The following is a 15726-nucleotide window of genomic DNA, read 5'->3' as shown; positions in this document are numbered from 1 at the left end:
ATGCCCCAGATATTCTAGCCTAGGAAATTGCAAGACACTCTCACCGTTAGTTCAGGTAATACTAGATTCATTTTCTTTTTTCTCAAAAGGAAAAGAAAACAACCTGAAAACACAGAAACCAGCACACTGATAAAACACAGGTCTCTTACCCTAGTTTATCCTAGGTACAGACTGACTTCATTTATCCATCACTTACTAGCCACTATTTTCAGGCACTGGACTTGGCTGGCACTTGAACATTTCCTCAGCTCATGCTGAGGTGAATCTAATCAATATCCCTGCCAGGTTTAGTAGGATGTCGGGGAACATCATGAAACCTGCTCCCCCAGATGTTTGGAAAAGAGGGTCAAGTCCTTCTCAGACCCAGTCTTCTCCTTGGAGAAAGATGGACTCTACTGATTTGGCTCCCTGTCCCTGTACCCCACTTAGGTTCATGGAGGCTTAAGAATGCATTCTAATTTCTCTACCCCAAACTCCTAAAAAACTGCTGGGGGGAGAGGACATTGAGTGGTGTTACTGAAAGACCTATAAGTAAAGGACATTCTCGGATCAGTGACATTTCACCTACCACTAAAAGACTCAAAAATATATCCTTTGTTTGGAAGAGACTTGTCTAAATCTTTGTGCTTCCTCCACAACAGGAGATTGGTTAAATGGATTATGGCATCCCTGTACAATGAAATGCTATGTATGATGCTATAGAATAAATTTGACAGAAAAATGCAGCAGTATATCATTAAGTGAAAAAGTAGATTACGAAATGGGATAAAGAATCAGGTTTTAATTAATTAGGACTAACATTTATTGAAGTTTGAATGAGCATGTATGCAAGCAAAGCACAAAAAAGTGTTTTATATGAATTATTTTTTTTTGAATTATTTTATATAAGTGAAAAATCTTACAATATGCATAGTATTTGTTTTTCATAGAAACTGAGGCACTAAGGTTAAGTCATTTACCATAGTCTACTTAAGTGGCAGAGCTGAGGTTCAGACATGTTAGGTTCAAGAGCCCAAACTCTTTAACAGTGATACCATATATATGGCTATGTCTGTAAAGAAAAAAAAAAGTCAAGAAAGATGGACACCAAGATAACAGTTAACAGTGTTTATTTCTGTGTGGTGAGATTATGAGTGACTTTTATTCCCTTTATAATTTCCTCTGAAAGTTGCATGATTTATCTGGATATTTTCACGACCAGGAAAAAGAAGAAATCAATTTCCATTTTGAAAAAAAAAAAAAACCAATAAGCCATTGTTCCTAATGGATAGATAGCAAACTGCTGGGAGTGGGGAAGTATCTTAATGATTACAAGTACTCTAGAAATTGCCACCTGGTTGTCTAGAATGAATAAATAATATTTTCTGAATGTATGCAAATATGGTCATGATATATACACACAATAGCTTTGATTTATCATATATTCCTCAATTGAGATTAAGAATACAATTATTATATGGAGGTCCTTGACATTTTAAACATTAAAATACTAAAGCAAGGGCTAGAATCTGGTGCTAAACCGAGTGATTCATATTTAGATCAACTTTCTGTAGCTTGAGTACTTCTCAACAACTTACCTCCATTTTCTGGGGAGAGAGCAGGAGGAAATAGAGGGGAAAAACTGATAATTCACACATTATTAAAAGTTAACCAAGGAGGCTTGCTTCCTGGAGATGACAATTTACAAGGATGAGAGAGTGTGGAGAGGGAGTTGGTGCAGGCCCACAACATTCTCTCCCGGAAAGACAGAGTGCTAAGTTTCCCAGTATTGCCAGGGATAAGGCCCCGCCCTCAACTACAGGGATGTCAACACATCAGCAGGGCAGTGGAGCTGCAATGTCTGAGTGCTAATGCTTGCTCTAGGGCCTGGCTGATTTCTAATCAGCAAGCACTTGGGGGTAAGAGAGGCAAAGTATGAGGAGCTTTCTTTTTTGCCAAACTGTCTCAAAGGTCAACACCTGCTTCCTTTTTCTCGTTCTTTCTTCTCCCCTTTTGTAATGAGCCCTTTGACCTCTATTACTGTACAGCCTATTGTCCCCTGAAGTCTCAGGACAAACTCTCTCATAGGACTCCAGTAATCTCATTACATGTAAGAAACCATCTGATCACAGCCCTCAAAACTAAAATACTCATTGATTATTCACTCAACATGGAGGGCCTAGGATTTTCTAGGTAATAAGAACAGTTACAGTGACAAATAAGATATGGTCCCAATTAATTTAGATTCATACAATCTTCAGGTGTGAAAAGCAAAAAACAACACACAAATACACACACAGCCTGATTTGCCTTAATGGGCATAAAGTTACAAGGTAAGTGACCGGAATCAGAGATGAATGAGGGTTTTGTCCTTCTTATTTACTTTGGCCTATAATCGGAACTCAGCTAGGGATCAGGCTCCATAACCCACCCCTGATCATGGATCTGGTGCTGAGGCCTAGAAGACTGATCTACTCCAAAGAAAAACAGTCTTCAATAAGGCAAAGTCATGAAGAAAAAAAGGATATTAGGAAAGGAAATCATTCTATAATAAAAGCAAATTAAGATCTTGCCAAAGGGATCAGACCCAAATCCTACCCAGTCTTTGAATCCAGTTGCCAATCTGCAGGAAATATAGAAGGACATGTGGATCCATACTGGGAAATTCCTAAAGGTCAAATGTTGTGGGTTCTTCAACAGCTAACTCTGAAGGTAAGGAACAGATGGAGGGGGGAACCTGAACATTAAAACAGACTTGAACTCTTCAAAGGTGCCAAGATGAAGAAAGACAAGGAATTGTCACAGATTGGAAGACACTAAGAAGATATGATGGTTAAATGCAATGTTGAATCCCAATGGGGTTCTGGAACATAAAATGGACATGTGTGAAAAAACTGGTGCAATTCAAATAAAATCTGGGGAGTTTAGTTAATAAAAATGCACTCATATTGATTTCTTAGTTGCAAAAAACACAACATAGTCACATAATGTGTTAGGATAAAGGGGAAGCTGGTGAAAGGTACAGAGAATTCTCTATATTACCTTTGCAACCATCCTCATCAATCTAAAATTATTCCAAAATTAAAAAGAATATTTAAAGGACGGGTAAATTTTTTAAATGGGCAAGAACAAACCATAGTCATTAGGGAAGTATATATAAATATGAAAAAAACACAGAAAAATAAGAAAATAATGACTTTAAATGTCAAGATAAAGACTACTTTGGGAGGAAGATGGTTGTGATGGAATGGGGCACATGGAGAGCTTTCTGGAGTGGTTAGGAAAGTTCTACTTCCTTACTTAGCAGTGATTACTAAGTGGGTTTTTGTTGTTGTTGCTTTGTAGTACTGAGGATTGAAATCAGGGCCTCACACATGCTAGGCAAGTACTATACCACTGATTTACACTCCTAGCCTTTTTATTTATTTTTGTTGTTGTAGATAGACAGAATACTTTTGACTTTATTATTATTTTTTAATGTGGAACTGCTGAGGATTGAATCCAGTGTCTCAGTGGCAAGAACTCAGTCACTGAGCTACAACCCCAGCCACATCCCTAGCCTTTTTAAAATTTGATATTTTTTTTTAGTACCAGGGATTGAATCCAGGGACACTCAACCACTAAGCCACATTCACAGCCCTTGTTTATATTTTATTTAGAGACAGGGTCTCGCTGAATTGCTTAGGGCCTTGCTAAGTTGCTGAGGCTGGCTTTGAACTCATGATCCTCCAGCCTCAGATTTCTAGGCTGCTAGGATTATAGGCATGTGCCACCATGTAAAATTTGATTTTGAGACAGAGTCTTGCTAAGTTGTAGAGGCTGGCCTCAAACTTGTGATCATCTTGCCTCAGACGCCCAAGTAGCTGGGATTATAGGTGTGTGCCACCACACCCAGCTTATAAGGTTTTTTAATCTAATAATAATTTATTAAGGGGCTAAGGTTGTGGCTCAGCGGTAGAGTGCTCGCCTAGCACATGCAAGGCCCTGGGTTCAATCCTCAGCACCACATAAAAATATATAAATAAAAGAAAGGTATTGTGTCCTACTACAACTAAGAAATAAATATTTAAAAAATAATTTATTAAGCTATACATTTGTTGTAAGTATTTTTATTTTGTCTCTAGGTTCTATTTTACAATGAGAAAGAGAAAAAAAAACAAGAAAGAGAGATGCATAACATCCAAAGATAACCAATGAACCTTGTTTAGAGTGAACTATAAAGACATTTGAACACAGATTTGGTATAGATGCTGTTAGGAAACTATCACCTTTAGCAAATCTAAATCTTTAGGAAACTGTTAGATTTGCTAAAGGTGATAGTTGTGGTATTATTATGGAAGAGAATATCTGTATTTTTGTAGATGCATAATGAAGTACTTAGGTATAAAATATCTGATGGTTTAGAATTGTGCAAAATACTCCCCAAAAAAGGTTGGAGGTGGGGAGATAGATGAAATCAGTATGACAAAAGTTTAATATATATTTTTTATGTTGTTGTTTCCTTAGGTTTTGGTTTTTGGTCTTTCTTTCTCTTTTTCAGTGCTAGGATTGAACAGTAGTTGCTGAAGATGAACATGAAATTTTGTTGCATTGTCTAGTTTTGTGTATATTTGGAAATTTTTATATTAAAAGTAATGGGGGTATGGATTCCCAAAACTGGACTACTTCAGGGCAGCAGAGACCTAATCACTGGTGTTCCTCATCCCCATGACCTCTTCAGAACTTTTTTCCCACCAATCATCTCCCTAAACTCATAACCCCTATGGTCTCTGAGTGCCCTTTGAAGGGGCTTTCCCCTCTTTGGGTCTTTGGGTCAATTGGACAAGATGGCAGTTATTCTCCCCTTTCTCCAGTCTGATGTCCTAATAATCTCAGGAAAGAGAGTCAAAGGGCAGATGGGCAGGGCCTGACCTGATGGAGCAGTCCTCAGTACTCTAGAGCCTGCCCCCACAGTGGGTAGGAGTGAGGTAGGACAAGGAGGGGAGAGGGCAGGCACCAACTCCTCATAGTCATTATATGCATTCACTATTGAGCGAGCTTCCAGAGACTGACGGCACCTTTCCTTGGAACACTGCTCTGGGATCTTTGTCTCCCTTAGGCTCCTGGGCATCATGCCTTGTTCTAAGCAGCCTAATCACTTCCAGAGTCTGAGTCTTCTGCACTGGCCCTTGAGCTACCTTGCCATCTGTAAGTACTGACCTAGGACCTAGCAAGAAGCCCAAGTCAGAAGCCAGGGCCAGATCTTGGGTGATTTCATGGGAAGTCTCATTTCCAGACTTTTGATCAGTTGAGATGGTACTAGAGAGTAGAGTCAAGGAATCTCAAGTTCATTGAATGCTCTGGAGAAGGAACAGATACAGCTCCAGAGCCTAGTGAGAGAAGGGAAGGAGGTGGCACAGGGTCATGATGGACATGAGTTATCCAAGTAATTTCAGTTACTTCTTAACCCTCCCTATCTAAAGAGGAGAAATGAGACCCAGGGAGTGCTCCCTTAACGATAATATGGGGTGGGACAGAGAAACCCTTAGTATTACAGAGTTAGAGAAGTATAGTCTGTGTTTGAACCACAGAGTTTTCTACTCTGGGAGAGGGGTGGTAGCATGAGGGAGGAGAATGGAAGGACTGGTAAATGAGCAAAAGGACAAGAATGGTGGGTAGGAAACAGTAGAGAGATGGAGATGTTAGGTGGAGCAGGTATAGAGAGATGGATAGTATAGATGTAAGGGAGAGTAGGTTGGTGGCTTAACAAGGGTTCATGGATGATGGGTAGGAAGGGAGATGAGAGACAAGAAGAAAAAAATGTTTTCCTAATGGGGGTGGAAGTAAAAAAATAAATAAAACTGGTGGCAAGAAGAGACCAGGAGTATGGGATGGTGACTGAGCAGGGAGGTAGAGGGAAAGGGACAAGGAATAGGAAGAGAAGTAAGACTTGTATATGGTAAATGATAGAAGAAATTTTTGAAGCATGGGTGGCCATGGATGATGGATGGTCAGAGCCTGGACTATGCTGAGGGCCAGGCCCAGAATTATGGGTAGTACAAAGAGTTGGTAATGGGACTAGACATGGACAAGTTCTGAGAGCACTACAAATTTAGTCTGACATGATCCCTCGTCAGTTTGGATCTTGCAGCCATTGTTCATTTACCTGCTGTTTACATCCTTGTGGCCACTGCCAGCATTTTACTTTGTCTGGTTGTTCTTGGACTGGAAGACCCCAGAGCAAGGTAAGACTAGTGGACCTAGAAGAAATGCTCCATCTTAACCTGTACTCCTGCATTCTGAGTCCTGCACATCATACCACAGGCCCTTCCTCCAAGTTCTCAGAGCCACAAGAGTGACACCAGCCAGGACATTCCTAGGTCTCTTCCTTCCCACCTCTCTAGCAGAGCCATGACCCTTCCAAGCTGCCTGGGAAGCCTGGGTAAGTGAGAGTTATGGGGTGGCACATACTGATATCATCTCCTTCTGGCATTTTTGTCTCAGGTGGCAGGCGTTCGGCCTGGGTAAGGAACTGGTGTGTCTGGACTCACATCAGGGACTATTTCCCCATTACAGTAAGTGTCTCTTATTCAATGTCCTATACAGATTCCCAAATTCAAGTATTTGTTATTTATACCAAATAACTAGGGTTTTCCATAAGGAAGATAAGCATCTTTGAGGAGTTTCAGTCCATGTTAGATAACCTCAGGATCCTCTGCACTCTGCTAGGATATTTTGGACACCTTTGGCATAACCTGCCAGATGACAGATGGAAGGCAAATAGAGTTCAGTTCAGTTTAACAAACATGGATCTAAATCTTCTTCTGACCTGCTTATTTGGGATAAAGAGGAGTAGATAGGATGCAATTCTCTGCCATCAAGAAGCTCACTTCTAATGGGAAAGACAGATGCATATATAATCACAGTTTGCTACAAGGCATAGAAGTAGTTCAGATGGAGGATACTAAGAAAAGGTTTCCCAGAGATGGTGAAATGTATACAGGGTATTCAAGATTCAATAAAAGTCACCTAGGTCAATACTAAAAGGTTTTGTGGGGAGACAATATCAGGAAGAGGTTCCAGAAATGTACTGTTCTGCTCATCCTCTGGGCACTCTTTGCAGTAGATGACTGCTCTGATTTTTATTTTTATTTATTTTCTAATTCTAAAGAATTTATTTGAGGATTGGGGCTGTAGCTCAGTGGCAGAGCACTTGACTAGCATGCATGAGGCACTGGGTTCGATCCTCAGCACCACATAAAAATAAGTAAAGGCATTCTGTCCATCTACAACTATAAAAAATTTAAAAAAAAAATATTTGAACAGATAGGGATTCATGAATTCTGCCCCAATTTTTAGAACAGAGCTTCCTGGCCTGCATCAGGTAACAGCACTCAAAGAAAATGACAGCGTGTATCAAGAACACTGACATAGATGGCTGAGAGTACTTAACGGCCACAGGCAAGAAGCTTGGGAGTTCTAGCTGGCCTAGATTCTGACCTGTTGCCCCAGGAAAGAGAAGCCCAACACCTGGGCCTCATGAAACCCATATATGCTCTATCTATTGGAAAGCTGTTTCAGAAAGCACCTAGATTCCTGAGTGTCTTCACCTTGGTTCTTCCATGTGAGCTCATTCCAATCCTTTGGCATTTCTCTCCATGACTACAGATCCTGAAGACTAAAGACCTGCCACCCCAGCACAACTACCTCATGGGGGTTCACCCTCATGGTCTCCTGACCTTCGGAGCCTTCTGTAACTTCTGCACAGAGGCCACAGGCTTCTCGAAGACCTTCCCGGGCATCACTCCTCATTTGGCCACACTGTCCTGGTTTTTCAAGATCCCCCTTGTCAGGGATTATCTCATGGCCAAAGGTGCTTCAGATGACACTCACTGGAGCTTTTGATCTATTTCCATGCTTAGAAATATCCCTTTTAAGCCCCCTTTCCCCATAATCACAGCACAGTAGTCCAAAGCATATTTTCTGGAACTTATCTTCCTGGGTTTGAATCTTCCTGGCTCTGTTACTTGCTGTGTGATCTTGCACAAATTAGATAACCTCTGCTGACCTCAGTATCCTCATCTGTAAAATGGTGCTAATAGTAATAATCTGACCTCAGACATGGTATGGTGACTATATTGTAAGTAAAGCATTCAATATAATGCCTGGCACAGAGTATGTGCTCAACAGACAATAGCTGCTGTTATCACGGAAATAACAGAATCCAAGTTGGGATTCTGCAAATCCTCTGGTTATCCCACTAAAAATCTTCCTGCTGCAGCTTCCACCCAGTGCCTCCTTCAAAATGGATATATTGCCTCAAAGTGAAATGTGCCCACAGCCCTCTTCTCTCCTAATCAGTTTGCTCCTGTCTCTGCTTGATTCTCTCCAGGTGTGTGCCCTGTGAGCCAGCCAGCCATCGACTACTTGCTGAGCCATGGCACTGGCAACCTCGTGGGCATTGTAGTGGGAGGAGTGGGAGAGGCCCTGCAAAGTGTGCCCAACACCACCACTCTCATCCTCCAGAAGCGCAAGGGGTTTGTGCGTACAGCCCTCCAGCATGGGTAGGTGTCCTCCTCAGAGGAGTGGGTCACCCTGTCTGAGAAGCATGACCCTGTAGGTTATTCCAAGATGAATCTCATACAATCTTTCCCTCAAGGAACTTACAAATAAGTAGGAAAATGGGTCTAGAATTTCCAAAAGGTTTATGTCATCCACTCTTTCTGAGCTAGCTGGACCAGTTCCCAGAAACCAAACCATAAGCCCAGGTTCAATGTCAGGGGCTAGGATTGCCTTAGTATACTGATGATACCCACATGATCTCTACAATGACTGATAGATATAATCTTCATCTGTCTATTAATGGGAAGTGCAGAAGGCATTAAAGTTGAGTGAGTTTGTGTGTAGGAGCTGATTTAAAATACTTGTGGCACAGGCTGGTGTGTAGCTCAGTAGTAGACAGCTTGCCTAGAATGCATAAGGCTCTGGGTTCTTTCCACAGCACTGCAAATTATAATAATTAATAAATCATATCCTGACTCCATGACATACAATGCACCCTGGGGTGGGTTACTTAACCATTCTGAGGCTTCATGTTTTCATCTTCATAATGTGGCTACTAATCATTGTCACTGTTCCATAGGTGATTGTGGGCTTTGAAAAAATTCATCCACATAAAGCACCTACCATGTGTCTGGCATACAATAAGTGATCAATACATGTAAGCCACTCTGACTTAAGAGATACACAAAAGGAATCTGATGCTGAAGGTATAGGGTGCCTTCATTAGTTTAGCATCCAGCTCCCCAGATAGAGGGATGATTATCCTATTGTACACTCAAGAGAAGAGGGAAGTGTATCTAAGGATCTTACCCAAGAACCTGCCATTAGACTGGAATAGGATGCAGGTGAGAGAGCTCTGAGCTTGAACAGGGAGTCCTGGATTCTAGTTGAAGTCCTGCCATACCCTGACTGCCTGAGTGAACTTTCCCTTTTGAAACTGGGCCCTGGATCCCCCACTGTGTCCTCCATTGTCTTTGCTGTGAGGAGCCAGTAAGGTAACATATGTCAAGGTGCTGAGAGATTGCTATTAGTAACTCACAAAGATGTGTACAACAAAGAGTGTGTGTGTGTGTTTTTTTTTTTTTTTATTCTTCTCTCATTTAAGGAACTTAAGGAGCCTGATTCTCTACCTAGGGCACTGTTCAGGGTAGATTATCATATTCTCTGGAAGGGAAACAATTTTTCTCTGCTTTAATCCCACAATCTAATATCTTATGCATAGTCCCCTTGAGTGAGGAACATATCATATATGTGTATCTATGCAAAGGTACCCTCATCTTCTCTATGACTTCTAACCAAAAGAGTCAGGTGTTCCCCTCCTTGGCACCTCCTAGAAGATTTTCACAGTGTGGGTCTCTGGGGATCTCTACCAAATTCCTCTTCCCTCCCTGCATCCCCATATCTTGTCCTTGTAATACTAGCCCAAAGAAAACACTCTCACTGGCCTCAAAAATTTCAGGAAAAAAAGAAACTAAATAGGGGAGCCCTGTGTAGTGCAAACAGGATTGTTTTAAGTCACTGGGATTTTATCATAATAGATGGGAGCCCATCAAGTGCAGTGCATACACCTGTAATCCTAGCAACTCGAGAGGCTGAGGTAGTAGGACTCAAGTTTGAGGCCAGCCTTGGCAAATTAGCAAGGACCTTAGCAACTTAGTGAGACCCTGTCTCAAAAAAGAATAAAGGACTGGGGATGTAGCTTAGTGGTAAATTGCCCCTGGGTACTACAGTACCCCCCAAGAAATATGGGAGCCTGGCTATGAATAAATGTTCTTTCAGGGAGACTCCCACCCTGGTCTGTGTTTGGGAAGTAAATTGGGTTTTTCCTACAGGGCTCATCTGGTCCCAACCTTCACATTTGGAGAAACTGAGGTGTATGACCAGGTGGTATTCCATCAGGACAGCAGGATGTACAAATTCCAGAGCTTCTTCCGCCGTATCTTTGGTTTCTATTTTTGTGTCTTCTATGGACAAGGCTTCCGTCAAGGCTCCCTTGGGCTCCTACCATACAGCCGGCCTATTGTCACAGTGGGTGAGTTCTGCTCTCAGCTCCAAGGTCACTACACCTCTTTTGCAACCATCAGCCTCCCCCCAAGCCTCCACCTGCTTCCTCTGGTGGTAGTGGTGGAAAAATTGGGAGCTGACTTGGAGTGCCAGAGGGTGGGGCCCAGGGAAGGAGAGAGGGCTAAAGGAAGAGAAGATTCTAGCACATTCACCCTTCTCTTTTCCCATTTATCTTGGCAGTTGGTGAGCCTCTGCCACTTCCCCAAATTGAAAAGCCAAGCCAGGAGATAGTGGACAAATACCACACACTCTATATGGATGCACTGCACAAACTTTTTGACCAGCATAAGACCCAATATGGCTGCTCAGATGCACAGAAGCTGCTTTTCTTGTAACTGAAGAGACTATGTACCTGAGTGCATGTAGGAGCACCTGCCTTGGAGATGAGACTCACCTGCTGCTAACATAAGAAATGGAAGGAAGGCTGTGTGTGCTAGGGAAGGGCATTAGGAGTCCTAGCCACAGTGCTGCCTTCTCAGGAGTTGTCTCTGAGGAGCCTCACTTTATTCTCCTGGCTCTCCTCTCTGAGCCTGACACCCCAGGTTCTGAAGAACTCAAATGAAGGCTATGCAGCCCCTATTCCATTTTTTAAAATCTTAATACTATTTTAAAATTGAGATATAATTTGCATATCATATGTTTATTTGCTTAAAAGTGCAAAGTTCAGCAGTGTTTAATATATTCAGAGTTGTATAATTGCCACCATTATCTAATTTGGGAATTTTTTCAGCATTCTCAAAAAAACAAGTAAACATTAGTAGTCAATGCCCACTCCCCCCAGCCCCTGATGACCAGTCATCTATTTTCTGTCTCTATGAACTTGCCAATTCTGAGCATTTCATATAAATGGAACAATACAATATGTGTCTTTTGTGGTTGTTTTTCAAGACTCCTCCACGTCACTGCATAAATTTTATGGCTGAATAATATTTCAGTGTTCATATATACCACATTTTATCCTCCCATTCAGAAGTTGATGGAAATCTGGGCTGTTTCACCTTTTTAGCCATTATATATAGTGCTAGTATAAACATTCATGTACAAGTTTTTGTGTGAGAATCTACTGTCCTCAAATATGAAGTCTTCCTGGGAGTGGAGGCACACACTTGTAATCCCAGCAGCTCAGGAGGCTGTGGCAGGAGGATCACAAGTTCAAAGCTAGATTAATCAATTTAGTGAGGCCCTAAGCAACTTAGTGATACTCTGTCTCAAAATGGAAAATAAAAAAAGGGCTGGGGATGTGGCTCAATGGTTAAGCAACCCTGGGTTCAATCCCCAGTACCAAAAAAAAATACCAAGTCTTACTTTATGCCTGCATCACTACCAAGCATACCTTTTGGATAGATAAAAGGTACCTTACTCAGGATCATTTTTCAATTGGCATAGGCATTGTGCATAGGTCACCTTGTCCTCATAATGATCCCTTGACTTCATAATCTCAAGGTACTTGCAACCATCCACTTGATATGTACGTTTTTAGTCCTTACTAAATTCTGTCAAAAAGTTTCTAAAGGCTACATTCTACAATATAAAAAGAGTAAATAAAAACATAGATGTCTCTTCCTTCACAAGGCAACCATATGAGGCACATTTCAAATGCAAATAACAAAATGCTCAAAGACCATTTATACTATTAGCCTTTTTTTTCTTCACTTAACTCTCTAATATTGGGCCTTGGTGGGATCTCACCCTCTTCTCTCACTTTATATTGCCTTAGGTCTGAAATATGTATTTTTTAAATATTTATTTTTTAGGTGTAGATGGACACAACACAATGCCTTTATTTTTATGTGGTGTTGAGGATCAAACCTGGGTCCCGCCTGTGCTAGGCGAGGCTCTACTGCTGAGCCACAATCCCAGCCCCCTGAAATATGTATTTCTAATCCAGGTTTACCTTGTAAGCAATAGCCCAATATATCCAATTTAGTAATTTGATCAAAATTGCTGGGGATCAAACACCTGACCCTCAGTGTACCCAATACCAGGTAAATCATCTCTCCTCCCAACCTTATATCTTATCCTCAAGTCCTGTCAATTTTACCACCTTAATATTAATCAAACCAGTTGGGTATGGTGATACAAGCCTGTAATCCCATTGGCTCGAGAGGCTGAGAGAGGAGGATCGTGAGTTCAAAGCCAGCCTCAGCAAAAGCGAGGTGCTAAGCTAACCCAGTGAGACCCTATCTCTAAGTAAAATACAAAATAGGGCTGGGGATGTGGCTCAGTGGTTGAGTGCCTCTGAGTTCAATCCCTGGTACCCACCCCCAAAATATTAATCAAACCAGTGCCCTTTCTCCTTTTCTCCTTCACCACCTAGTCAAGGCCCTCACTAAAATTCCTTGACATTTTTTTATTCTATTCTAGTAAATTTCACTCTAATCTCACCATCCAGCAGACTACTTCCAGGGTAATCTTGCTAAAACTTAAATCCAACAAGTCACTTTGCTGCTTAAAATACATTATTGTTCCTAAAATGCTTCTACCAGAATATCCTAAATTGTGCTGTATGTACCAATAACATTCCTTAGTCATTAATGATTAATGCACACACACAAAAAAATGGTAAGATTAAGTTTGGTGGTTGATGTTAAATAAAGTTAGATATATTTATTAATGTATTTAATAGTCTTTTAAAATTTGTTTAGCTGTAGATGGACACAATCCCTTTATTTATTTATTTATTTTTGTGCAGTGCTGAGAATCAAACCCAGTGCCTCACACGTGCTAGGCAAGTGTTCTACCACTGAGCTACAACCTCAAGCTATATTTCATAGTCTTTATTATACTAATGGACATTGTGATTTTCCAAAAGGGATAATGTACTATTTCCCAGTGTATCTAAAAATGGAACCCTTGTTTCAAATAAAATCTCATGGAACATTTAGAGTTCCTATAGATATAGTCTCAAAAACACTGCTCTATAGGATAAAGTTCAAACTCTTCAGTATGACAGAGAAAGATGCTGTTACTACAGTAAAGGTAGCTGATTTGGTTTGGGAGCCTATCAGATTGGGAGATGCCTTTTTAGGAGTTGTTGAATTCATAGACCAAATCAAAACTTCATAGGAAATGCTCAGAAGGTAACTGATTAAAATGGAAATTGGATTTGAATCATTGCCACCTGTTTTGGTTGTTTCTTCCAGAAAGAGTAAATGAGAGAAGCATTTTCCAGAAAAGTCCCAAGAGCACACATAGGAACAAGGCTATCTGGTTTCATGGTCATGGCTTCCTAGAAAAGTAAAAGAACAGATGGATGGCAGTTAAAGCCTTTGCTTTCTTAATAGCATCAGCCAGTTTCTGCTCCTCAAAAATTCAGTCCCCATATCTTTTCTCCTCATCCACATCCTCTCCCCCACAATGCAATCTGTCTCCCTCTGCCTCTCTCCACATCTCTGTAAATGTTTTTGAGATACCCTAATACTTCAAATATTTGCTCCATACTCTAAATATCACAGTGAATTCCTATGTGAACACCAGCAAAGGATTAATCATGTAATGAATGTAACTTGAAAGGAACATTTCCAATGATTGGCCAGGATAGTGCCCCCTAGTGGACCAGATGGCCACTAGGTAATGGTGGAGGCAGAAAGTGAGCAGACAACTTAAGTGATGTCCAGAGGGCTCCCATAGAGGGGAGAGCTGTACTTGCCATGGTTTTAGAACCAGGCAATCAATCAGAGAGTTCAATACCTCCCAACACATAGGGGTCATAATGTTGATTGGGCCATCATGAAGGCCATTGACAGTCCCTTATAATCTGGTCACTATTAATCTTTTCAGACTTACCTCTGACATCATGATCTGAAGTAGTACTTTGGACAATATCACGTTTTCTAAACATGTTCACATCTCATTGTTTCTGCTCATGTTCTCTCTATGTGGTAAAGTGTACTAATATTATAAATCCACATTGACTATCACCTTCTTAGTGAAGCCTTCAACAGGCAAAATGAATTATCCTTTCTTTATTCTTCTATAATGTTGTGTTGTATCTACTATGGGATACATTATATTATATTATAGCATAATTATTTGCTCCTAGGCCAGTCTATCCTTCTAGTCTGAGAGCTTTTTGAGAACAAAAACTATGCCCTAATTATTGAAGCATTTCCAATGACTAGAGTAGGGCCTGGTATGTGAGCCACTATATCTATTTCCATGTATTATCAGGAAGGAATAGAAGGAGCTTCATAAGAGATTTCATAGAAGAAAAGCATAAATGAGATAAAGTCAGGACATTTGGGTCAAAAATGTGCTAGATAACAAAAGTCTAATAAGCTAAATCAGATGGGAAAAAAGCTACATAAAAGAAAACCGGTAGAAGATTGGAGAAATCTAAACTTATCATAAATATTTGAAAACTGAAGATATAATATAGCCTCAGCAATCTGCAAGCAAGCTTCTATAATTGAAGCTCTTTGAACACGGGAACTATAAGTGTGTAGCTCATCTCTGTATTCCCACCCTTTAGCACAGTACCTGACTCATTGTGGATGCTTAAGAATTAATTGTTGAATGAATGAATCCCAAATACCCATGATATTGGCAATTTCTAATTTTTTCTAAAGAAAGTAACTTAGCTAGTGATGACCTAAACCATAAAAATATTTAAACTTTGTTTAGTCACTCTCTATGCATGGTTTAACCCAGTAAGGGCAGGAAGGAATTAGATCCTTACCATATGGAAATCATAGAGTCTCAGGATGTATATCTTGGGATGTATTTCTCACACAATAAGGATCTGCTATGTAACATAAATGGAGACCTTAACACTCTGCTTTTGGAATATAGCAAATATAGTGGACAAAAGCCTGACTTTAAAAAGGTGTGGGCTGGAAGCCCAGGCACATGCCTGTAATCCCAGCAGCTTGGGAGGCTAACCAAGGAGGACCACAAGTTTAAAGCTTCAGCAACTTACCAAGACCCTTTCTCAAAAATAAACAACAACAAAATGGTCTGGGGATGTAGCTCAGTGGTTAAGTGCCCATTGGTTCAATCCCTCATACCAAATATATATATATATATATATATATATATATATATATATATATATATACATACACACACATAGAAAAGTTATGTACAATCAGAAGAATGGGATCCTAATTAGAATAAGTTATGCTACATGTATATATGTCAAAA

The 15726-nt window shown here is 40.5% G+C and overlaps 1 protein-coding gene across 1 annotated transcript; it reads left to right on the top strand.

Moving 5' to 3' along the window:
- Positions 1–5090: 5090 nt before the first annotated feature.
- Awat1 (acyl-CoA wax alcohol acyltransferase 1) lies at positions 5091–10919 on the top strand. Its single transcript, XM_027935759.2, has 7 exons — positions 5091–5166; positions 6096–6203; positions 6463–6533; positions 7627–7831; positions 8351–8522; positions 10353–10552; positions 10765–10919. Exons 1-7 carry the CDS (start codon positions 5091–5093, stop codon positions 10917–10919), a joined length of 987 nt encoding a protein of 328 aa, XP_027791560.1.
- The last annotated feature ends 4807 nt before the right edge of the window (positions 10920–15726 follow it).

The sequence above is a fragment of the Marmota flaviventris genome, chromosome X (genome assembly GCF_047511675.1).
Source record: "Marmota flaviventris isolate mMarFla1 chromosome X, mMarFla1.hap1, whole genome shotgun sequence".
Lineage (NCBI taxonomy): Eukaryota > Metazoa > Chordata > Mammalia > Rodentia > Sciuridae > Marmota > Marmota flaviventris.
Note: the sequence above shows the minus strand (reverse complement) of the source record. Positions and strands in the feature narration are given on the sequence as shown.